At 41.4% G+C, this 24,792-nt stretch overlaps 1 protein-coding gene across 3 annotated transcripts in view; it reads left to right on the forward strand.

Moving 5' to 3' along the window:
- Positions 1 to 24,792, forward strand: part of pex5lb (peroxisomal biogenesis factor 5-like b) — a 57,703-nt gene that overhangs the window by 9,703 nt on the left and 23,208 nt on the right. For 2 of the 3 annotated variants that reach the window (XM_088086029.1, XM_088086030.1), the window contains 10 exons: positions 540 to 654; positions 3,753 to 4,004; positions 5,871 to 5,991; positions 6,724 to 6,811; positions 7,076 to 7,174; positions 10,692 to 10,811; positions 13,199 to 13,342; positions 13,424 to 13,494; positions 14,059 to 14,271; positions 14,852 to 15,017. In XM_088086029.1, coding sequence (XP_087942155.1) covers positions 540 to 654; positions 3,753 to 4,004; positions 5,871 to 5,991; positions 6,724 to 6,811; positions 7,076 to 7,174; positions 10,692 to 10,811; positions 13,199 to 13,342; positions 13,424 to 13,494; positions 14,059 to 14,271; positions 14,852 to 15,017 — 1,389 coding nt within the window. The remainder of the gene's footprint in view (positions 1 to 539; positions 655 to 3,752; positions 4,005 to 5,870; positions 5,992 to 6,723; positions 6,812 to 7,075; positions 7,175 to 10,691; positions 10,812 to 13,198; positions 13,343 to 13,423; positions 13,495 to 14,058; positions 14,272 to 14,851; positions 15,018 to 24,792) is intronic. The other variant, XM_088086031.1, reaches the window with a different exon arrangement.

A 24,792-nucleotide genomic window follows, 5' to 3' on the forward strand; every position in this document is an offset into this window, starting at 1 on the left:
AGCTGACTATCAGCTGACTATCTGCTATCTATAAGCTGTCTATCTGCTGTCTATCAGCTGTTTATCTGCTGTCTATCAGCTGTCTATCTGCTGTCTATCAGCTGACTACCTGCTGTCTATCTACTGTCTATGAGCTGACTATCTGCTGACTATCAGCTGTCTATTTGCTGTCTATCAGCTGACTATCAGCTGTCTGTCAGCTGACTATCTGCTATCTTTAAGCCGTCTATCTGCTGACTATCAACTGACCACCTGATGTCTATCAACTGACTCAGCTGACTATCTGCTATCTACAAGCTGTCTATCTGCTGTCCAGCAGCTACCTGTCTGCTATCTAACTGCTGTCCATCATCTGTCTATCAGCTGTCTATCTGCTGTCCATCAGCTGTCTATCTGCTGTCTATCTGCTGTCCATCAGCTGTCTATCAGCTGTCTAACTGCTGTCTATCTGCTGTCTATCTGCTGTCCATCAGCTGTCTATCAGCTGTCTAACTGCTGTCTAACTGCTGTCTCTGGTGTCTGGTGTCTCTGGTGTCCAGCTGGTCCGGGAGCAGCAGGAGAGTCGTCCCCTGCTGAGTCCGTCCATCGATGACTTCCTGTCGGAGAGTCGGAGTGAATTCTCCTCCAGTCAGACGCTGACCTCCCACACAGCAGGTAGACTCCCGCTAATGAGCAGCTCCTCACCCCTTCTGTCTCCCTCTGTCTCCCCCTTCGTCTTCCCCTCCGTCCTCCACAGCAGGACTCCTCTTCCTCCTCCTCTCGCTGCTCAGCTTTCTGCCTCTCTCATCATCCATCTGACAGACAGGAAACGTACAGAAAGCTTTGAAAAGTCCTAAAATCTGAGAAATCCTGACATCCTAGAAACCTCCTAAAATCAGAATAAAATCCTAAAATCCTAGAAATGTCCTAAACTCAGAATAAAATCCTGACGTCCTGGAAAAGAATCCTAGTCTCTGATGTATTTGGAGGATTATTGTCCATAGGACTTCAGGATGTTTCAAGCATGTTAGGTGTTTTTGAGATTTTAGGACATTACTAGGATTTTAGGACATTAGCGTCTCAGCTGTGTCCTCTGTCGGGGATGTGGGGGATCTACGTTGATGCTGTTTTCTTCACTCTGGCACCTTCTAGACACTAAAAGGACAAAAACAATTCACAGTGTCAATCACTTTATTTTTATTGTACATTTGAAAATGGTTGGGGGGCCACCGGGGACACAATCAGGGGCCAGATTTGGCCCCAGGGCCGTAAGTTGAACATCACTGCTCTGCAGAATGAACTCATCTGCGTCCTTTGTTCTTCTTTCCTTCTCTGTCCCCCTCATTTCTCCAGATTTCCCCTCTGACCTCCTGATTTGTCCTCCTCTAACCTCCCCCTCTGTCTCTCTGTTTTCTCCCAAATCTCTCTTCCTGTCCTCCTCTAACTTGGTGTCCTTGGCTGTCCTCCTTTACTCCTCTCTGCCCATCTGTCTCCTCCGCCTCAGCAGGTACACCTCCCTTTAATTAACACCTCTGACCGCTCTGTCCTCCTGTCCACTCCATCCTCCTGTCTCCTCTGTCCTCCTGTCCACTCCATCCTCCTGTCTCCTCTGTCCTCCTGTCTCCTCTGTCCTCCTGTCTCCTCTCTCTCTCCGTTTGACTCTGCGTTTTCACGCGGGCTGAGGTTCATCAGCTTGGACCGCAGATCAAACTGTGTGATTGTGTTTCAGACTTTGACATTTAAAGGTCACGGCGAGCTGCGTCCACACGAGAAGCGAGCAGGACGCATCGCCGTGTCTCCAAACCAACACGGAATCTGATATTCAGTTTATTGATCTCACAGGTCTGACTGCAGAGTTTATGATGCCGAGGATCAAAATACGTATGTTTGGATCAGTCAGGCAGAACATCACAATGCAGAACTCAAAGTCCCAGCATTCTTTGCGGCGTGTCGTGTGTTGCACAACATTGATATGCGTCACAGATGTCTCTTTGACATAAATGAGGACACATGACAGGACGCAGGACGGCGTGAGGCTGAACCGGCTCCTCCCGTTTCTGTTTGGTTTTTACGCTGAGCGGCGAGCGCCGTTAACCCCTCCTCCTCCTCACACCACTGTGCTGTTCTGCACTGTCAGGCCGCTCCGGAGGCTCCGAGAAATGAGTGAACCTGCACCGCCGCGTCCTCTCACGCCCGCTTCACCTCGACTGCCTTAGCGGATTATCTGCTCGTGTAACAGACGTGGCTAAGGCACATATGGAGGCTGACACGGGGACTGGTTTCCAGAATTTAATTTGGTCTGCAGAAGACACAAAACACACAATTTGCCCTCTGTTGGTCTGTCTGCACCTCAGCTCCCTCATCAATGCGAAGCAGCATTGTCTTTGTCTATTAACGATATATACATATGCAATAAAATTACATATAAATATGTCATTAATATAACATACAAATTGCTTATTAAATTATTTGCGAAGCCAGGCCAAATATGGCTGAAAACCATGAATTTTCTAATTAATTATTTTAACAAATCACCCAAAAACATTTAAGAGTATATTCATGAAACAGTGACACCTCGTGGACAAGGTAAAAATGCACAGATGAAGGGGGGGACTAAACAGAAACAACGGAAATTACAACATAAATCAAACAAAAACATACCTGCAGAAGACACAAAACACACAATTTGCCCTCTGTTGGTCTGTCTGCACCTCAGCTCCTAAACAACACATTTTTAACAATGAATAAGGTGGAAAATCTCTGGCTCTACATTAGGATGTGACTTCTGGCGGTACACAGTGTTGCAACGGTTACTATAACGGCAATAACGGTTACACGAAAACATCGTGCAAACTGCTAATAAAACTGTTCTGAACAGTACAAATCGGCTGTATATCATTATATTAACAACTGTTAACACCACACACCAAAGGTTACGGATTATATAGCTCATTTTCACATGTAAATAGCAAAATAATGTTGGAGCATTTTCTCACACAACTTACCCTCATCAATGCGAAGCAGCATTGATGAGGGCAGAGAGGAGGAGCTACGGAAGCTCAGGAGGTACAAGAGCCATGAAGGGCAAAAAGGGCCAGTTTCTACAGGAAAATTACAATAACAACAAATAAAAACAACTAATTGAGATAAAATTCACAAACACCCAATAAAATGTTCAAATAAAATAATTACAAATTGTCAAATATGGATTAAAAATATATATTGAGAATAAAGTGCATATTTAACTTCGTTACACTCGCACGCCTTCACCTCGCGGTCAGATCCGTTTCTTCAGCAGAACACCTCTCACATCTGTCCTTCGCCAAATCCCTCATTTAGATCACAATCCACCGATTCCTGGTGCACCTGGCTTTTAAAGGGAACGGGAGCCGGCACTGATTGGTTATTTCATGTTCCGGCCAAAACACACCCATGAGTCTAAGCACAACCCCTCTGCACCGCACCTGGCGGCCAAATCATCCGGTGTGTAACTAGCAAAATGGTCTTTGGCACGTCCTAAATGCGTTTGCACCATGTGCTCTAGATCGTCTGAACAGGGCTCTGTAAAAACACAAAATCTCTGCAGCACTCTGGAGGTGTGTCTGATTAAACATCATCATCATCATCATCATCACACAGGTGTGTCTCGGGATGGTCACTCTACAATGTGATGTTTTCCCCTTTTACCTTTTGCAGCCTCATGTCTGTGACTGAATCACATCTAATATTCAGAACATTAGTGTCCTTTAACCCTTCGTCCTGTTGTCCTGCAGTTCTGTCCACCGCTCTGGACCTGGTGGACCTCAGCGAGCCGAGGGACAGCAGTGGGAGCAGCGGCTGTGGTAGTAATGGTGGCAGCAGCAGTAACAAGGAGCAGAGGAGGAGTCCTCTGAGGCGGAAGGGCAGCTTGAGGAGCCCTCGGCGCCGGACCAGACCTGATCCTGATGAGACGGAGCTGATCCAGGTGGAGGTGGAACACCTGCCTGCCAGTCCCAGAACACCTGAGAGGATCTCTCTGGACTCAGGTACTGCGACTGGATTTTACTCACCTACAGTCACTGATCGCTGTACCCCTGCACACCTGCACACCTGCACACCTGCACACCTGCACACCTGTACCCCTGTACCCCTGCACACCTGCACACCTGCACACCTGTACCCCTGCACACCTGCACACCTGCACACCTGTACCCCTGCACACCTGTACCCCTGCACACCTGTACCCCTGCACACCTGCACACCTGTACCCCTGCACACCTGTACCCCTGCACACCTGTACCCCTGCACACCTGTACACCTGCACACCTGCACACCTGCACACATGCTCACCTGCACCCCTGCACACCTGCACACCTGCACACCTGTACCCCTGCACACCTGTACCCCTGCACACCTGCACACCTGTACCCCTGCACACCTGCACCCCTGCACACCTGCACACCTGCACACCTGCACACCTGCACACCTGCACACCTGCACACCTGCACACCTGCACCCCTGCACACCTGCACACCTGCACCCCTGCACACCTGCACACCTGCACACCTGCACACCTGCACACCTGTACACCTGCACACCTGCACACCTGCACACCTGCACACCTGCACCCCTGCACACCTGCACACCTGTACTCCTGCACACATGCTCACCTGCATACCTGTCTCTACCATGTTTCATCCCTGTATTCTAACTTCTCAGTTTCAGCTTTAATCAGACTTTGGATGAATTATTTAGAAACAGCAGGACGCATCGCTCCGTGTCTCATCCGGCCGCTCGCGCTGAGCTCTCATTATTATTACCAGGGGCAGATGTGATGTTTTGGGGGCCCGGGGCCACAAGCACATGAGCTTATTTTCAGCCTTTCTCTAACTGTGAATGTCGGCAGGCTGTCGGCAGCTATAGGAGAAGTAGGCCGACTCAGACGTTTTTAATTCCTGAGTAAAATGATTAACAGCACAGAAGTTTGACAGAAGCTGAAGTCAGAGTCCTGCAGTCAGGAGAGGTTGGCCTATTATCAGCACAATGTGCTTCAATTTACCTGAAGTTTGTTTCAGATGGAGCTTTTCATTTTGATATAATGCTGGAAAGTTTAATAAGTGAGTTTTGTTTCAAATGTAAAGTTCATTATAGATAAAATCTATTAGTATTACCATTATTATTATTAAAAGGAAGTTAAATATGAGAGATGAATCTTTAATATTTGGTGATTCGGCTCATATTCGGCTCGGTTCTCCTCCTCACCTCTCTCTGAAACGTTTTTTTTTTTTTTTTTTAAATCAACCTGAAATGATTCTTAGAAAATGGCGTTTACGACATTTCAGGCTCTTTTATTTGTGTTCATTGTTTCTTCGAGAGCCTCCAGCTGAGCGGCCGTCACACTGAAAGCAGCTTCAGTTTGTTTTTCGCCGCCTCGCCTTCGATTTTTGTTCATTTTGTTGAAAGGACTCAGTCGGCTGATGTTAATCTGAGCTTTTAATGTGATGAGAGAGGAACTTCCTGTTTCACCTCCTTGCCCTTTATGCACTCAAACAGCTGTTATTGTTTAACCCTTTCAAACCTGAGCTAATTGGATTGGTTTTTACAGGTTTTTTAAAAAATTTCTTTTAATATTTTGTTATCGCTTTTTGGTTTGTTTTTTTTGTCCAGAGAGAGAGGGTGATGATCAGCTGAACAAGAAATGACCCAAAAATGAGCACAAAATTATTAAAAAGTTACAGGAAAATTAATCACAATAAAAGAGAGAAAAAAGTTTCTTTGAAGAAAAAAAGGAAATGAACATAAATAAATGAAACATAAAAATGATATTTATGACCACTGATATTTTTGTCGAGTCCTTATGAAAAAGAATTCTGTCATCGAGTAATTGTCTTGCCATTATGATGTGTCCACAGTCAGTCTGTCGTCTCCTCTGGACAAATGGGACGAGGTGAACCTGGACGTGGACGACGGAGGACACAAGAGGAGACACGAGAAGCGCTGCACCTCCCACCACTCGTCCAGCGAACTGCTGTGGTAACTATGAACGTCCAACAGGAAACACGTCCCTCACCAATAAAGAGACGGTCCTCACGTGAGACCGCTCTGTCTCAACAGCAGAAAGACACAGACACTTTTCAAACCGGTGCTACACGAGCAGAGACAACCCAGAAAAAAGAAACGTCTTAGTCTCACAGGTGCATCAGTCTTAGCCGCGCAGAGTCCTCCAGGAGGACACAGTGGACGCTTTGATGGGCTGACTGGGACCCGTTAAAGAGTCCCCGGATCTGACGGGGACGAGACGCTGAGCTCTGAGTTTAAATCAGGGACACACAATACGGACGTGGAGGATTTTAGGATGTTTGTAGATTTTAGGAAATGACTTGAGTTTTACGTCATTTGTAGGATTTTAGGATTTTTTTGGTTACAGTGTTTGTGTACTCAAGGATGGATTTTCTGAAGTTTACATGGAGTTTAGGATATTTCTACAATTTAGGGATATTTCCAGGACATCAGGGGTTTAGCTGAACCTCCGTCAGCCGTCAGGATCCGGGTTTGATGCTCAGATTGTGAGTTGAGTATCAGGTCTTCAGAGTTCGCTCAGCCTGCAGGGGGCGCTAACGCGACGCTGACGTGATGCTAACGTGATGCTAACGTGATGCTAACGCGACGCTGACGTGATGCTAACGTGATGCTAACGTGATGCTAACGCGACGCTAACGTGATGCTAACGTGATGCTAACGCGGCTCTGTGTTTGGTCCCTTCAGGTCTGCTGAGTTTAAAACGGATCCGCTGACGAAGAACTCCTTCGACATGCGCAGCTTCGATGATCTCGACTTCATTTCCTCCTCACAGGTGAGCCGCCGCAGATCGGTCGACCCAAAAACTCTGAGAGCCAAAAACCGCAGGAAGCACACACAGCGTGTAGTTCAGGGAGCGTGGGATAATGGGACGCTCCCCGACACGCTCCTGTGCTTTAACCGCTCGTTAAATACGAGCAGAAGGAGCGTCTGACTGTTTTAGCGTCTGTTGTTTTGACTTTACTGTCACACCGACGGCTGCTGCTGACGTGTGTGTGTGTGTGTGTGTGTGTGTGTGTGTGTGTGTGTGTGTGTTCAGGACTGCACGGTGTCCAGACAGCGCAGAAGGACTCGTTCCCTTCTGGCCAGACACGAGTCTCTGGAGGACGAGTTTGTCAGAGCAAAGGCTGCTGTGGAGGTATAAATATGCACACACACACACACACACACACACACACACACACACACACACACACACACACAATGTCCTCAGTGTCCATACGTAAGCGCTTGCTTTTCAGAAAAGTTTGAAAGGTAAGGACATTTTTTGGAAAAGTTCATCCTCAGACTGTCCCCTCTCTGAAGTTTAATTTTCTAACAAAACCTCTCCCGTCCTCACGCCGTCCTCACACTGTCCTCACACTGTCCTCACACTGTCCTCACGCTGTCCTCACACTGTCCTCACATTGTCCTCACACTGTCCTCACGCTGTCCTCACACTGTCCTCACATTGTCCTCACACTGTCCTCACGCCGTCCTCACACTGTCCTCACACTGTCCTCACACTGTCCTCACACTGTCCTCACGCCGTCCTCATGCCGTCCTCACACCGTCCTCACACTGTCCTCATGCCGTCCTCACGCTGTCCTCACACTGTCCTCACACTGTCCTCATGCCGTTCTCACGCTGTCCTCACGCTGTCCTCACACTGTCCTCACACTGTCCTCATGCCGTCCTCACACTGTCCTCACACTGTCCTCACGCCGTCCTCATGCCGTCCTCACGCTGTCCTCACACTGTCCTCACGCCGTCCTCACACTGTCCTCACGCCGTCCTCACACTGTCCTCACACCGTCCTCACACTGTCCTCATGCCGTCCTCACACTGTCCTCACACTGTCCTCACACTGTCCTCACGCCGTCCTCACACTGTCCTCACACTGTCCTCATGCCGTCCTCACACTGTCCTCACACTGTCCTCACGCCGTCCTCACACTGTCCTCACACTGTCCTCACACTGTCCTCATGCCGTTCTCACGCTGTCCTCACGCTGTCCTCACACTGTCCTCACACTGTCCTCATGCCGTCCTCACACTGTCCTCACACTGTCCTCACGCCGTCCTCACACTGTCCTCACGCTGTCCTCACACTGTCCTCACACCGTCCTCACACTGTCCTCACGCCGTCCTCACACTGTCCTCACACCGTCCTCACACTGTCCTCATGCCGTCCTCACACTGTCCTCACACTGTCCTCACACTGTCCTCATGCCGTCCTCACCCTGTCCTCACACTGTCCTCATGCCGTCCTCACACTGTCCTCACACTGTCCTCATGCCGTCCTCACACTGTCCTCACACTGTCCTCACACTGTCCTCATGCCGTTCTCACGCTGTCCTCACGCTGTCCTCACACTGTCCTCACACTGTCCTCATGCCGTCCTCACACTGTCCTCACACTGTCCTCACGCCGTCCTCATGCCGTCCTCACGCTGTCCTCACACTGTCCTCACGCCGTCCTCATGCCGTCCTCACGCTGTCCTCACACTGTCCTCACGCCGTCCTCACACTGTCCTCACGCCGTCCTCACACTGTCCTCACACCGTCCTCACACTGTCCTCATGCCGTCCTCACACTGTCCTCACACCGTCCTCACACTGTCCTCATGCCGTCCTCACACTGTCCTCACACTGTCCTCACACTGTCCTCACACTGTCCTCACACTGTCCTCATGCCGTCCTCACACTGTCCTCACACTGTCCTCGGCCGTCTGTCTGTCTCAGTCTCTTTTCAGTCTTTGCTCTCTAAAAAGTCCTAACTCTCCAAGAACGTCCTTTAAGGTCCTTTTGTTTGAAAATGTGTCGTAACTTTCCAAAAAGTTCTCACGGTCCAACGCAGGACTTGCTCTTTCCACTCTGTCTGCACTCTGTCTTTTCTGGTGATTTGAGGACAGTAATGAGCGTTTGTCCTTTCAAAGCGTTCGTCCAGCAGTCCTCCGTCTTAAATGTCAGATATCAGCTGATCTTCAGAAATAGATATCATCAGCAAGTCCCTCTGTACGTCCTGTCCTCTGTCTTCTGAGTCTCTCTGTGTGTCCTGTCCTCAGGGGACCCTGAAGACGAGGACTAGGATCAGCTCAGCTGATCTGACTGCAGTTTTTGGGGAAGCACTTCGGCAGCTTAAGAAAAGTTCTGTCTTTAATGAAATTAAATGTAGTTAAGTGTTTAGATTCAGTGTTCACGTCATCGTTGATTTCGAGTCGTCGAAGCGTGACGTGATGCTTCAGGCTGATAGGAGCTCTAAATGTTCTTTTTTTCTGTGCACCAATTCATTAAACTTCAAATGAAATGCACCAGTCGATGTTTTTTTTAACCTGAACCCAAAAATGTTTCCTCACACCAGCTGGTGACTTCGTGTTTCTGCGGCGGACTGATCTCGCTGAACGACGGACACGTTCGGCTAAGATTCTTCACTTTTTCTTCGCTCGCAGGAACATTTTGAGCAGTTTCACAGCAAACGGGGAGCCGTTAGTCTTCGGCTCAGGTGGGTTCAGGGCGATGATGCGGTTTATTAACAGGAAGTGAAGCTAACTCAACGCTCTCTGATTAAAGTGCAGATTAATTTCAGACTCCGGCGTCAAAAACCTTCGTGCTCTTTAATCCTGTCAGTTCAGTGAACCAATCACGGCCACTCTTCTGATTAAAAGCTCTCCGTCATCACGGCCCACAATTTCTGAGTGTAGCTGCCGGTGTTTCAATCCTCCGAGACCAGAGGTCATCAGAGGTCAGCGGAGGTCAGTGGAGGTCAGCGGAGGTCAGTGGAGGTCAGTGGAGGTCAGTGGGGTCAGCGGAGGTCAGTGGAGGTCAGTGGGGTCGGCGGGGGTCAGCGGGGGTCAGCGGAGGTCAGTGGAGGTCAGGGGAGGTCGGGGGAGGTCAGCGGAGGTCAGCGGAGGTCAGTGGAGGTCAGTGGAGGTCAGTGGAGGTCAGCGGAGGTCAGTGGAGGTCAGCGGAGGTCAGTGGAGGTCAGTGGAGGTCAGTGGGGTCAGCGGAGGTCAGTGGGGTCAGTGGAGGTCAGTGGGGTCAGTGGAGGTCAGTGGAGGTCAGCGGAGGTCGGTGGGGGCAGCGGGGGTCAGTGGAGGTCAGTGGAGGTCAGTGGAGGTCAGTGGGGTCAGCGGAGGTCAGTGGAGGTCAGCGGAGGTCAGCGGAGGTCAGTGGAGGTCAGTGGAGGTCAGCAGCCGAAGTTCGTTTGGTCATGAAAAAACTGAAAAGTCATGAAATTAGCAAATAAGAATTTCCAGGCCTGGGAACATTTTGGAGAAGTAGATATACCCTGAAAGTTTTGTCGTTTTACAAAGCCATATAATAACACACGATGTGTTCAAGGACCGTCGGAAATGTGAAAATGCAACGCTAATTTTCAACGCTAAAAATTGCCTTTTCTTTTATCACCAAATTTTTTTCAAATTGCTATTTTTTACTTTAAAAAATCACCAAACATTTCTAAATAAAACAAAACTACAGTTCTGAAAAAGAACCGGTGAGGAGCATCGATGGTCGTTTCAGAGAATTTTGCTCTTTGAAATTTGCCTTAAAGTCGCGAAAGGTTGTGGAAATGTATTCTCAAAAAAATGCGCATGAACCCTGTAAAAGGACAGACTGTCCAGCTGCATTGTGGGAGCTGTAGTCTCTGTGCTGTGAGCTGCTGTCGTCGTGTTTCAGTCGGACACCGAGTTCTGGGATAAGATGCAGGCCGAGTGGGAGGAACTGGCTCGGAGGAACTGGCTGGAGGAGTCTGAGGGTCAGGGCCCGATCCCGCCCTCCGTCTCACCTGTGGAGAAGGTACGAACAAAACCCGCCCCCATGCACACGCCGCCCCCGTAACACAAGAATGATTCTGCTCTTCAATTTGATTGAATTAAATTATTGTTATTATTTTTTTTTTTTTTATAAAATTTTAAATCCGGTGTTTTGTTTTATTTTATTTATTTAATTTTTTTTAACATAGTTTTAAAAAATGACAAATAAATCTACCTTGTACCTTTATTCTGTTTTAAATTGTTTTATTCATTTTAATTGACATGTTTTATCCTTATTTTATTATTAATTAAATTAAATGTTTGTAATCAGTTCGGACCGACATGTCTTTTTATCACTCAGTGGTTTGTTGCAGCGCAGCGTCTTTACTCTGAAAGTCCTCTAATGTTTCACTTCCTGTCGAACTCCTTTAATGAAATCTTTTTCCCAGCATGCATTTCTTCCCGGGAGCGTCTGTGGAGTTATTAGAAACGGCAGATTATTGGATGTTAATCTGCACTTTAATCCTCTGATCTGAGATCAGCTGGCAGCTGAACACCGAGCGCCCGTTAATCTGCAGTAATCCCGCCTCCGCTCAGGTGTTACATCACCACGGCGACGGAGGTCGTTATCAAACAGCTGCTCACTTCCTCTTTTATTGATCCTCAGTTCTTCTTCTGCTGATTCAGAGTGCGTCACTCTCCGGCCAAAAGTATGTGGACAGCTGAGCCCCCCCTCACATGTGACGTGTCTCTGTTTTTCTGATATATATATACATATATATATATATATATATATATATATATGTATATATATATATATATATATATATATATGTATATATACACACTCATACCTACATATATATATACATACATACATATATATACCATGCAGAAATTGACTACAATATTAATATCGTTATTTCTGAATCCTCCTCCTGTCTTTACTGGTCTTTATCAACATTTTATTTGATAAAAGTACATAAAGCTTATAATAATAATAATATTACTATAGAGATAAATACTGACAATAAATAAAGATAAAAAATACTTATACATATAAAGATTCTAATAATAGAGATTATACAGCAAACAAATGAAAGGTAGTCCTGCTACTACTAATGATAATAATAATCTGAGGAAACAATCACACATTCATAACAAAACGTTTTTCAATTTGAAATAATAATAATAATAATAATAATATCAACACATTGAGCTGGTTGGAGTGTTTGTTTATTGATGATTTATAGATTAAAGTGATCATGTGGTGAGCTGATGATGAAATGTTTATTGATTATTAATACATTAATGTGATGGTGCAGTAAACTGCAGGTGAAATGATGAACGCTGTCCTGATGATCACGCGTGAATATCTGATTCATCTCTTCACTGACGCAGAAGTTACTGACGAAGTCTGGATCTGCTGCTCTAAACTCAGCCATATTTCATGTGTCATGTGACCCGTGTTGAAGCGTCATGTGACCTGTATTGTGCAAAAACAAGAAGGAAAAGACACAAAGCAACTTAAACAAACATCCACCAAAAATCAATAAATTATTAAACGGTGACAAGAAGAGGGAAAATAATATATATAATAATATATAATATAATATAATAACATCTATATCTATCCATCCGTCCATCCGTAAGGATCCGTTGATGACTTCATTGGACAAAAACAGATTTTTGTTTGAGTATTTCACGTTAAACTGAACATTTCTGGTTTCTTAATTTGATTCATGTCTGTAAATGAAATGTTTGCGATAGAAATTCTTAAGTTTTCTGACAGTGAGTAATTCATGAGGAGAGAAACGGGTTAATGGTGAACCAGGTGTTATTGTTGTGATGTCAGCAGGTCCGAGGACGGGGCCCCGAGGAGTCGGGGTCGTCAGGTTATCGGCTGATTATTGGGGCCCATACTTGGTGTTTTGCTGATTATGTGTATCAGCGTTTTTTTTTTTAAATGATCGCTGCTGAAATAAATTGATGAAAGTGTGTGTGGCGGTCTGTGATACATGCAGAGAAAGTGTCAGCATGTCCAGGGAGATATTTTTATTTATTCATTTTTATTAAAATTTTCACTGAACTTTATGAAAACAAAGTTGCTGTGAACTTTCTGTATTTGATGCTGAAACTTTCAGTTTTGCTGAAATGTTTTTAAATGTTATTTAAACTCAGTTTTGTGATGAAGTTTGTTATATTCCAAATTCCAAATTTTGACAGAAAGATTTTAATTTTCATTGTAAATCGGTTCTAAATATCAGTTATCGGTCTCTTTAACGGCTAATAATCAGTATCAGTATCGGCCCTGAAAACCAATATCAGTCGACCTCCTGTTGAAGTCATGTGACCTCAAACAGCTGTGTGTTTATGTGTGTGTGTGTGTGTGTGTGTGTGTGTGTGTGTTTGTGTGCATGTGTGCTGCAGGGTTACTATTTCGACACCAACAACCCGTACAGAGACTGGCCCAGCGCCTTCGCTGAGGGCCAGGAGAAGGCCCGGGAGGGAGACCTGAACGCCGCCGTGCTGCTGCTGGAGGCCGCCATCCTGCAGGACCCGCAGGACTCTGAGGTGAACCCGGACCGGACGCAGACTTTGTTTCTGATGACGAACTTTATAGTGAAACTTTTCTTCATGTGTTTTTATTTTCAGGCCTGGCAGGTTTTAGGCATGACTCAGGCCGAGAACGAGAACGAGCAGGCCGCCATCGTGTCCCTGCAGAGGTCAGACTTCCTGCTGTTCACATTTACAGGAGCGTTCCCAGTTAACAGGGAACGCTCCCACAACAAGTTACAATAATGTTTTAAAGAAAACATTTTAATCTAACGTTCAAATAACCTTTTAAGGATGTTTCTCGTTTCTAACGATGTTGCTGTGAGGTTGAATGCTGACTAACGTTTGAGCTGCGACACTCTGAGGATGTTTCGGTGATGCTGAGAGGTGACAGTATAGAGAATGTTCTTCATAAAACGTTCCCACAATGTTACATGAGAACAAAGGAAGAATGTTTTCAAAGCAACGTTCAAAACATGTATCCAAATATGAATAAAAATGTCCTTTAAAATCAGGATAAAATCCAGAATTTAAGAAATTCTGGTATAATCCAAATATAAAAAAACCCTGTAAAAACATATTATTGATTATTGTGACATTCTTATTTGACTTGTTTTGTATTTTCTTAAAATAATTAGAATCAACTTTCAGCCTAAAAACTGACACTAAAATCTGGAGATCATCAGCCCACCTGTGCTAACTGCTGCTAAGCTAACGTGTCTCACCTGCCGCAGGTGTCTGGAGCTCCGCCCCAACAACCTGCCGGCTCTCATGGCGCTCGCCGTCAGCCTCACCAACGGTGGCATGCAGCGGGAAGCCTGTGACGCTCTGCGCCGCTGGATCAGCCACAACCCCCGATACAAACACCTGGTCCGGTACCACCAGAGCCCGCTACGGGGCTCCCCAGCCACGCCTCGCAGGGGCCCGCACACGTCCACGCCGGCCAGGTACCAACACCTGAATCCAGTTCTCTGATTGGACGGTTCTTACAGCGGGGACTTTTTCAGTGAAGCAGCTTTTTTGGTTGAGATTTAATCCAGAATTCAACACATTTAGCATGTCACATTAACTCTTTAAAACTCGTGCAGAGTGGCTTGATTTCTTTCAAAAACATAAAAAAAGTCAACGAGCTACGACACAAGAGATGAGCCAAGAATCAGCAATAATGTCATGTAGTTTTTCCCCAGCTTGCTTCTTTTTCCCTTGGATATTTTTCCCGAGCTTTTCCAAAAATAATCTTTTAAAATCGACTAATTTCTTGCAATTCGTGAAACACTTATTACTAAGGTATTTTATCCTGTTTTTGAATGAAATCACCGTGAGGTGCTCAGAGTTCAAAAGTTTAATACTTATGAAAGGCATCTGAAAGCAGCACAAGGAAAGTGGTGTGGATTCTGGTTTTTAAAGGGTTAAAGGAGCAGTCCAACATTTGTAAAACTGTGTGTGTGTGTGTGTGTGTGCGTGCGTGCGTGCGTGCGTGCGTGCGTGCGTGCGTGCGTGCGTGCGTGCGTGCGTGCGTGCGTGCAGGTCTGAGCTGCAGGAAGTGCTGCTTCTCTTCCAGGATGCGGCTCTGATGAATATGGACTGTGTGGATCCAGACCTGCAGACCGGACTCGGGGTCCTCTTCAACCTCAGCTCTGACTTCAACAAGGCTGTGGAGGCTTTCACTGCAGCGCTGTCCGTCAGACCACAGGTACCACACATTCACTCTATACACGTACGTGTGTGTGTGTGTGTGTGTGTGTGTGTAGGATAGACAATAAACACAAATTTCAGTCACTCGTTTATGCGGATAGTCGACCTCACATAAACAGTGACAGTATCGTATGCCACAAAAATGTTGTTAAAAAAAGTCATACAGAGGTATGTTGTGAAAAAAGGTGTTGAAACACGTAGTTTAGTATATTGTAAAAAACGTTGTTTAAGAGTCAAATTATTGTGTGTCATTAAACAGTCTATAATATATAAAAAGTATATAATGTCATAAAATTATAAAAATAAAATTATAGTTATGTTGTATGAAAGTTGTTGAAGAAGTTATAATACAGTATTTCGTTAAATACCATGAGTTTTTAAATGCATTTTTTACAGAATACTATGAGTTTTTACACATACAATGTTATATATTATATGTATGTATTATATATATATGTATATATATATATATATATATGCATTTAAAAACTCATGGTGTAGTTGTAAAACATTTTCAAAAAAAGTCGTGTTTACTTTGTTGGAAGAATAGAAGTCATGGGATGTCACGAAAAAACAATTGCTCAGAACATTATTGTTGAAAAAACTTGCTGTACATACTGTAGTTTTTGTACAGCATGTGGAAACAAGCCATCATGATAAAGTCCGGCAAAGTTAACTTTTCCAACCGCGAAAAATGCCATAGTATAGCATGTCTAAAAAATGGTGAAAACCTGCATTATGCTGAAGTATGGCGAAAAATGTCAAATTTTGACAGGTTCCAAAAATGGCTGAAAACACCTTCTTATAGCATGGAGAGTTGCGCCATAGCATTGAATGTCAAAAACAAGACGTTAACATCATGTTTCAGCATGTCAAAAAAATAGCCAAGAACCGTAGTATAGTACAGGGAAAAATAGCAAATTTTGACCCGTCCCAAAAATGGCTGAAAATGACATATTATAGCTTGTAGAGACGCCTCATACTAAACAAAGTGGAAACAAACGCAAAAAAAGTTTTAAAATGTCATAATTTAGCATGTTGAAAACATGGCCAAGAATCGCATACTATACTATGGCGAAAAATGTCAAATTTTGACCCGTCTCAAAAATGGCTGAAAATGACATATTATAGCTTGTAGAGACGCAACATACTAAACAAAGTGGAAACAAACGCAAAAAAAGTTTTAAAATGTCAAAATTTAGCATGTTGACAAAATGGCCAAGAATCGCATACTATACTATGGCGAAAAATGTCAAATTTTGACCCGTCCCAAAAATGGCTGAAAATGACATATTATAGCTTGTAGAGACGCAACATACTAAACAAAGTGGAAACAAACGAAAAAAAACAGTTTTAAAATGTCATAATTTAGCATGTTGAAAACATGGCCAAGAATCGCATACTATACTATGGCGAAAAATGTCAAATTTTGACCCGTCTCAAAAATGACTGAAAATGACATATTATAGTTTGTAGAGACGCAACATGCTAAATAAAGTGGAAACAAATGCCAAAAAAGTCCAAAAACCTCATAATTTAGCAAGTTGGAAAAATGGAGAAAAATCGCATACTATACTATGGCGACAAATAATGTCAAATTTTGACCCGTCCCAAAAATGGCTGAAAATGACATATAATAGCTTGTAGAGACGCAACATACTAAACAAAGTGGAAACAAAGTCCAAAAAAGTCCAAAAACCTCATAATTTCGCATGTTGGAAAAATGGCCAAGAATCGCATACTATACTATGGCGAAAAATAATGTCAAATTTTGACCCGTCCCAAAAATGGCTGAAAATGACATATTATAGCTTGTAGAGACGCCTCATACTAAACAAAGTGGAAACAAATGCCAAAAAAGTTCAAAAACCTCATAATTTCGCATGTTGGAAAAATGGCCAAGAATCGCATACTATACTATGGCAAAAAATGTCAAATTTTGACCCGTCCCAAAAATGGCTGAAAATGACATATAATAGCTTGTAGAGACGCCTCATACTAAACAAAGTGGAAACAAAGTCCAAAAAAGTCCAAAAACCTCATAATTTCGCATGTTGGAAAAATGGAGAAAAATCGCATACTATACTATGGCGAAAAATAATGTCAAATTTTGACCCGTCCCAAAAATGGCTGAAAATGACATATTATAGCTTGTAGAGACGCAACATACTAAACAAAGTGGAAACAAATGCCAAAAAAGTCCAAAAACCTCATAATTTAGCAAGTTGGAAAAATGGAGAAAAATCGCATACTATACTATGGCGAAAAATGTCAAATTTTGACCCGTCCCAAAAATGGCTGAAAATGACATATAATAGCTTGTAGAGACGCAACATACTAAACAAAGTGGAAACAAACGAAAAAAAAGTTTTAAAATGTCAAAATTTAGCATGTTGACAAAATAGCCAAGAATCGCATACTATACTATGGCGAAAAATAATGTCAAATTTTGACCCGTCCCAAAAATGGCTGAAAATGACATATAATAGCTTGTAGAGACGCAACATACTAAATAAAGTGGAAACAAATGCCAAAAAAGTTCAAAAACCTCATAATTTCGCATGTTGGAAAAATGGCCAAGAATCGCATACTATACTATGGCGAAAAATGTCAAAATTTGACCCGTCCCAAAAATGGCTGAAAATGATATATTATAACTTGTAGAGACGCCTCATAATAAACAAAGTGGAAACAAATGCCAAAAAAGTCCAAAAACCTCATAATTTAGCATGTTGAAAACACGGCCAAGAATCGCATACTATACTATGGCGACAAATAATGTCAAATTTTGACCCGTCCCAAAAATGGCTGAAAATGACATATAATAGCTTGTAGAGACGCAACATACTAAACAAAGTGGAAACAAACGAAAAAAAAGTTTTAAAATGTCATAATTTAGCATGTTGAAAACATGGCCAAGAATCGCATACTATACTATGGCGACAAATAATGTCAAATTTTGACCCGTCCCAAAAATGGCTGAAAATGACATATAATAGCTTGTAGAGACGCAACATACTAAACAAAGTGGAAACAAAGTCCAAAAAAGTCCAAAAAGCTCATAATTTCGCATGTTGGAAAAATGGCCAAGAATCGCATACTATACTATGGCGAAAGATGTCAAATTTTGACCCGTCCCAAAAATGGCTGAAAATGACATATTATAGCTTGTAGAGACGCAACATACTAAACAAAGTGGAAACAAACGCAAAAAAAGTTTTAAAATGTCATAATTTAGCATGTTGAAAACATGGCCAAGAATCGCATACTATACTATGGCGAAAAATGTCAAAATTTGACCCGTCCCAAAAATGGCTGAAAATGACATATTATAGCTTGTAGAGACGCCTCATACTAAACAAAGTGGAAACAAATGCCAAAAAAGTCCAAAAACCTCATAATTTAGCAAGTTGGAAAAATGGAGAAAAATCGCATACTATACTATGGCGAAAAATGTCAAATTTTGACCCGTCCCAAAAATGGGTGAAAATGACATATTATAGCTTGTAGTGATGCAACATGCTAAATAAAGTGGAAACAAATGCCAAAAAAGTCCAAAAACCTCATAATTTAGCAAGTTGGAAAAATGGAGAAAAATCGCATACTATACTGTGGCGAAAAATAATGTCAAATTTTGACCCGTCCCAAAAATGGCTGAAAATGACATATAATAGCTTGTAGAGACGCAACATACTAAATAAAGTGGAAACAAATGCCAAAAAAGTCCAAAAACCTCATAATTTCGCATGTTGGAAAAATGGAGAAAAATCGCATACTATACTATGGCGAAAAATCATGTCAAATTTTGACCCGTCCCAAAAATGGCTGAAAATGACATATTATAGCTTGTAGAGACGCCTCATACTAAACAAAGTGGAAACAAATGCCAAAAAAGTCCAAAAACCTCATAATTTAGCAAGTTGGAAAAATGGAGAAAAATCGCATACTATACTATGGCGAAAAATAATGTCAAATTTTGACCCGTCCCAAAAATGGCTGAAAATGACATATAATAGCTTGTAGAGACGCCTCATACTAAACAAAGTGTAAACAAATGCCAAAAAAGTCCAAAAACCTCATAATTTAGCAAGTTGGAAAAATGGAGAAAAATCGCATACTATACTATGGCGAAAAATAATGTCAAATTTTGACCCGTCCCAAAAATGGCTGAAAATGACATATAATAGCTTGTAGAGACGCAACATACTAAACAAAGTGGAAACAAACGCAAAAAAAGTTTTAAAATGTCATAATTTAGCATGTTGAAAACACGGCCAAGAATCGCATACTATACTATGGCGACAAATAATGTCAAATTTTGACCCGTCCCAAAAATGGCTGAAAATGACATATAATAGCTTGTAGAGACGCAACATACTAAATAAAGTGGAAACAAATGCCAAAAAAGTTCAAAAACCTCATAATTTCGCATGTTGGAAAAATGGCCAAGAATCGCATACTATACTATGGCGAAAAATGTCAAATTTTGACCCGTCCCAAAAATGGCTGAAAATGACATATAATAGCTTGTAGAGACGCAACATACTAAACAAAGTGGAAACAAAGTCCAAAAAAGTCCAAAAACCTCATAATTTCGCATGTTGGAAAAATGGAGAAAAATCGCATACTATACTATGGCGACAAATAATGTCAAATTTTGACCCGTCCCAAAAATGGCTGAAAATGACATATTATAGCTTGTAGAGATGGCTCATACTAAACAAAGTGGAAACAAACGAAAAAAAAGTTTTAAAATGTCATAATTTAGCATGTTGAAAACATGGCCAAGAATCGCATACTATACTATGGCGACAAATAATGTCAAATTTTGACCCGTCCCAAAAATGGCTGAAAATGACATATAATAGCTTGTAGAGACGCAACATACTAAATAAAGTGGAAACAAATGCCAAAAAAGTTCAAAAACCTCATAATTTCGCATGTTGGAAAAATGGCCAAGAATCGCATACTATACTATGGCGAAAAATGTCAAATTTTGACCCGTCCCAAAAATGGCTGAAAATGACATATAATAGCTTGTAGAGACGCCTCATACTAAACAAAGTGGAAACAAAGTCCAAAAAAGTCCAAAAACCTCATAATTTCGCATGTTGGAAAAATGGAGAAAAATCGCATACTATACTATGGCGAAAAATGTCAAATTTTGACCCGTCCCAAAAATGGCTGAAAATGACATATTATAGCTTGTAGAGACGCCTCATACTAAACAAAGTGGAAACAAACGAAAAAAAAGTTTTAAAATGTCAAAATTTAGCATGTTGACAAAATAGCCAAGAATCGCATACTATACTATGGCGAAAAATGTCAAATTTTGACCCGTCCCAAAAATGGCTGAAAATGACATATTATAGCTTGTAGAGAAGCCTCATACTAAACAAAGTGGAAACAAATGCCAAAAAAGTCCAAAAACCTCATAATTTCGCATGTTGGAAAAATGGAGAAAATTCGCATACTATACTATGGCGAAAAATGTCAAATTTTGACCCGTCCCAAAAATGGCTGAAAATGACATATAATAGCTTGTAGAGACGCAACATGCTAAATAAAGTGGAAACAAATGCCAAAAAAGTCCAAAAACCTCATAATTTAGCAAGATGGAAAAATGGAGAAAAATCGCATACTATACTATGGCGAAAAATAATGTCAAATTTTGACCCGTCCCAAAAATGGCTGAAAATGACATATTATAGCTTGTAGAGACGCCTCATACTAAACAAAGTGGAAACAAATGCCAAAAAAGTCCAAAAACCTCATAATTTCGCATGTTGGAAAAATGGCCAAGAATCGCATACTATACTATGGCGAAAAATGTCAAATTTTGACCCGTCACAAAAATGGCTGAAAATGACATATAATAGCTTGTAGAGACGCCTCATACTGAACAAAGTGGAAACAAATGCCAAAAAAGTTTTAAAATGTCATAATTTAGCATGTTGAAAACATGACCAAGAATCGCATACTATACTATGGCGAAAAATGTCAAATTTTGACCCGTCCCAAAAATGGCTGAAAATGACATATTATAGCTTGTAGAGACGCCTCATACTAAACAAAGTGGAAACAAATGCCAAAAAAGTTTTAAAATGTCATAATTTAGCATGTTGAAAACATGGCCAAGAATCGCATACTATACTATGGCGAAAAATGTCAAATTTTGACCCGTCCCAAAAATGGCTGAAAATGACATATTATAGCTTGTAGAGACGCAACATGCTAAACAAAGTGGAAACAAATGCCAAAAAAGTCCAAAAACCTCATAATTTCGCATGTTGGAAAAATGGAGAAAAATCGCATACTATACTATGGCGAAAAATAATGTCAAATTTTGACCCGTCCCAAAAATGGCTGAAAATGACATATTATAGCTTGTAGAGATGGCTCATACTAAACAAAGTGGAAACAAACGAAAAAAAAGTTTTAAAATGTCATAATTTAGCATGTTGAAAACATGGCCAAGAATCGCATACTATACTATGGCGACAAATAATGTCAAATTTTGACCCGTCCCAAAAATGGCTGAAAATGACATATAATAGCTTGTAGAGACGCAACATACTAAATAAAGTGGAAACAAATGCCAAAAAAGTTCAAAAACCTCATAATTTCGCATGTTGGAAAAATGGCCAAGAATCGCATACTATACTATGGCGAAAAATGTCAAATTTTGACCCGTCCCAAAAATGGCTGAAAATGACATATAATAGCTTGTAGAGACGCCTCATACTAAACAAAGTGGAAACAAAGTCCAAAAAAGTCCAAAAACCTCATAATTTCGCATGTTGGAAAAATGGAGAAAAATTGCATACTATACTATGGCGAAAAATAATGTCAAATTTTGACCCGTCCCAAAAATGGCTGAAAATGACATATTATAGCTTGTAGAGACGCAACATACTAAACAAAGTGGAAACAAATGCCAAAAAAGTTTTAAAATGTCATAATTTAGCATGTTGAAAACACGGCCAAGAATCGCATACTATACTATGGCGAAAAATGTCAAATTTTGACCCGTCCCAAAAATAGCTGAAAATGATATATTATAGCTTGTAGAGACGCAACATACTAAACAAAGTGGAAACAAACGAAAAAAAACAGTTTTAAAATGTCATAATTTAGCATGTTGAAAACATGGCCAAGAATCGCATACTATACTATGGCGAAAAATGTCAAATTTTGACCCGTCTCAAAAATGACTGAAAATGACATATTATAGCTTGTAGAGACGCAACATACTAAATAAAGTGGAAACAAATGCCAAAAAAGTCCAAAAACCTCATAATTTAGCGAGTTGGAAAAATGGAGAAAAATCGCATACTATACTATGGCGACAAATAATGTCAAATTTTGACCCGTCCCAAAAATGGCTGAAAATGACATATAATAGCTTGTAGAGACGCAACATACTAAACAAAGTGGAAACAAAGTCCAAAAAAGTCCAAAAACCTCATAATTTCGCATGTTGGAAAAATGGCCAAGAATCGCATACTATACTATGGCGAAAAATAATGTCAAATTTTGACCCGTCCCAAAAATGGCTGAAAATGACATATTATAGCTTGTAGAGACGCCTCATACTAAACAAAGTGGAAACAAATGCCAAAAAAGTTTTAAAATGTCATAATTTAGCATGTTGAAAACACGGCCAAGAATCGCATACTATACTATGGCGAAAAATGTCAAATTTTGACCCGTCCCAAAAATGGCTGAAAATGACATATTATAGCTTGTAGAGACGCAACATGCTAAACAAAGTGGAAACAAATGCCAAAAAAGTCCAAAAACCTCATAATTTAGCAAGTTGGAAAAATGGAGAAAAATCGCATACTATACTATGGCGAAAAATAATGTCAAATTTTGACCCGTCCCAAAAATGGCTGAAAATGACATATTATAGCTTGTAAGGACGCAACATACTAAACAAAGTGGAAACAAATGCCAAACAAATGCCAAAAAAGTTTTAAAATGTCATAATTTAGCATGTTGAAAACACGGCCAAGAATCGCATACTATACTATGGCGACAAATAATGTCAAATTTTGACCCGTCCCAAAAATGGCTGAAAATGACATATAATAGCTTGTAGAGACGCAACATACTAAATAAAGTGGAAACAAATGCCAAAAAAGTTCAAAAACCTCATAATTTCGCATGTTGGAAAAATGGCCAAGAATCCTATACTATACTATGGCAAAAAATGTCAAATTTTGACCCGTCCCAAAAATGGCTGAAAATGACATATAATAGCTTGTAGAGACGCCTCATACTAAACAAAGTGGAAACAAAGTCCAAAAAAGTCCAAAAACCTCATAATTTCGCATGTTGGAAAAATGGAGAAAAATCGCATACTATACTATGGCGAAAAATAATGTCAAATTTTGACCCGTCCCAAAAATGGCTGAAAATGACATATTATAGCTTGTAGAGACGCAACATACTAAACAAAGTGGAAACAAATGCCAAAAAAGTTTTAAAATGTCATAATTTAGCATGTTGAAAACACGGCCAAGAATCGCATACTATACTATGGCGAAAAATGTCAAATTTTGACCCGTCCCAAAAATGGCTGAAAATGATATATTATAGCTTGTAGAGACGCAACATACTAAACAAAGTGGAAACAAATGCCAAAAAAGTCCAAAAACCTCATAATTTCGCATGTTGGAAAAATGGCCAAGAATCGCATACTATACTATGGCGAAAAATGTCAAATTTTGACCCGTCCCAAAAATGGCTGAAAATGACATATAATAGCTTGTAGAGACGCAACATACTAAACAAAGTGGAAACAAACGAAAAAAAAGTTTTAAAATGTCAAAATTTAGCATGTTGACAAAATAGCCAAGAATCGCATACTATACTATGGCGAAAAATAATGTCAAATTTTGACCCGTCCCAAAAATGGCTGAAAATGACATATAATAGCTTGTAGAGACGCAACATACTAAACAAAGTGGAAACAAATGCCAAAAAAGTCCAAAAACCTCATAATTTCGCATGTTGGAAAAATGGCCAAGAATCGCATACTATACTATGGCGAAAAATGTCAAAATTTGACCCGTCCCAAAAATGGCTGAAAATGATATATTATAACTTGTAGAGACGCCTCATACTAAACAAAGTGGAAACAAATGCCAAAAAAGTCCAAAAACCTCATAATTTAGCATGTTGAAAAAACGGCCAAGAATCGCATACTATACTATGGCGACAAATAATGTCAAATTTTGACCCGTCCCAAAAATGGCTGAAAATGACATATAATAGCTTGTAGAGACGCAACATACTAAACAAAGTGGAAACAAACGAAAAAAAAGTTTTAAAATGTCATAATTTAGCATGTTGAAAACATGGCCAAGAATCGCATACTATACTATGGCGACAAATAATGTCAAATTTTGACCCGTCCCAAAATGGCTGAAAATGACATATAATAGCTTGTAGAGACGCAACATACTAAACAAAGTGGAAACAAAGTCCAAAAAAGTCCAAAAAGCTCATAATTTCGCATGTTGGAAAAATGGCCAAGAATCGCATACTATACTATGGCGAAAAATGTCAAATTTTGACCCGTCCCAAAAATGGCTGAAAATGACATATTATAGCTTGTAGAGACGCAACATACTAAACAAAGTGGAAACAAATGCCAAAAAAGTTTTAAAATGTCATAATTTAGCATGTTGAAAACATGGCCAAGAATCGCATACTATACTATGGCGAAAAATGTCAAATTTTGACCCGTCCCAAAAATGGCTGAA

The sequence above is a fragment of the Plectropomus leopardus genome, chromosome 12, assembly GCF_026936395.1.
Source record: "Plectropomus leopardus strain MGB_pleo_1.0 chromosome 12, ASM2693639v1, whole genome shotgun sequence".
NCBI classification, from domain to species: Eukaryota; Metazoa; Chordata; class Actinopteri; order Perciformes; family Serranidae; genus Plectropomus; species Plectropomus leopardus.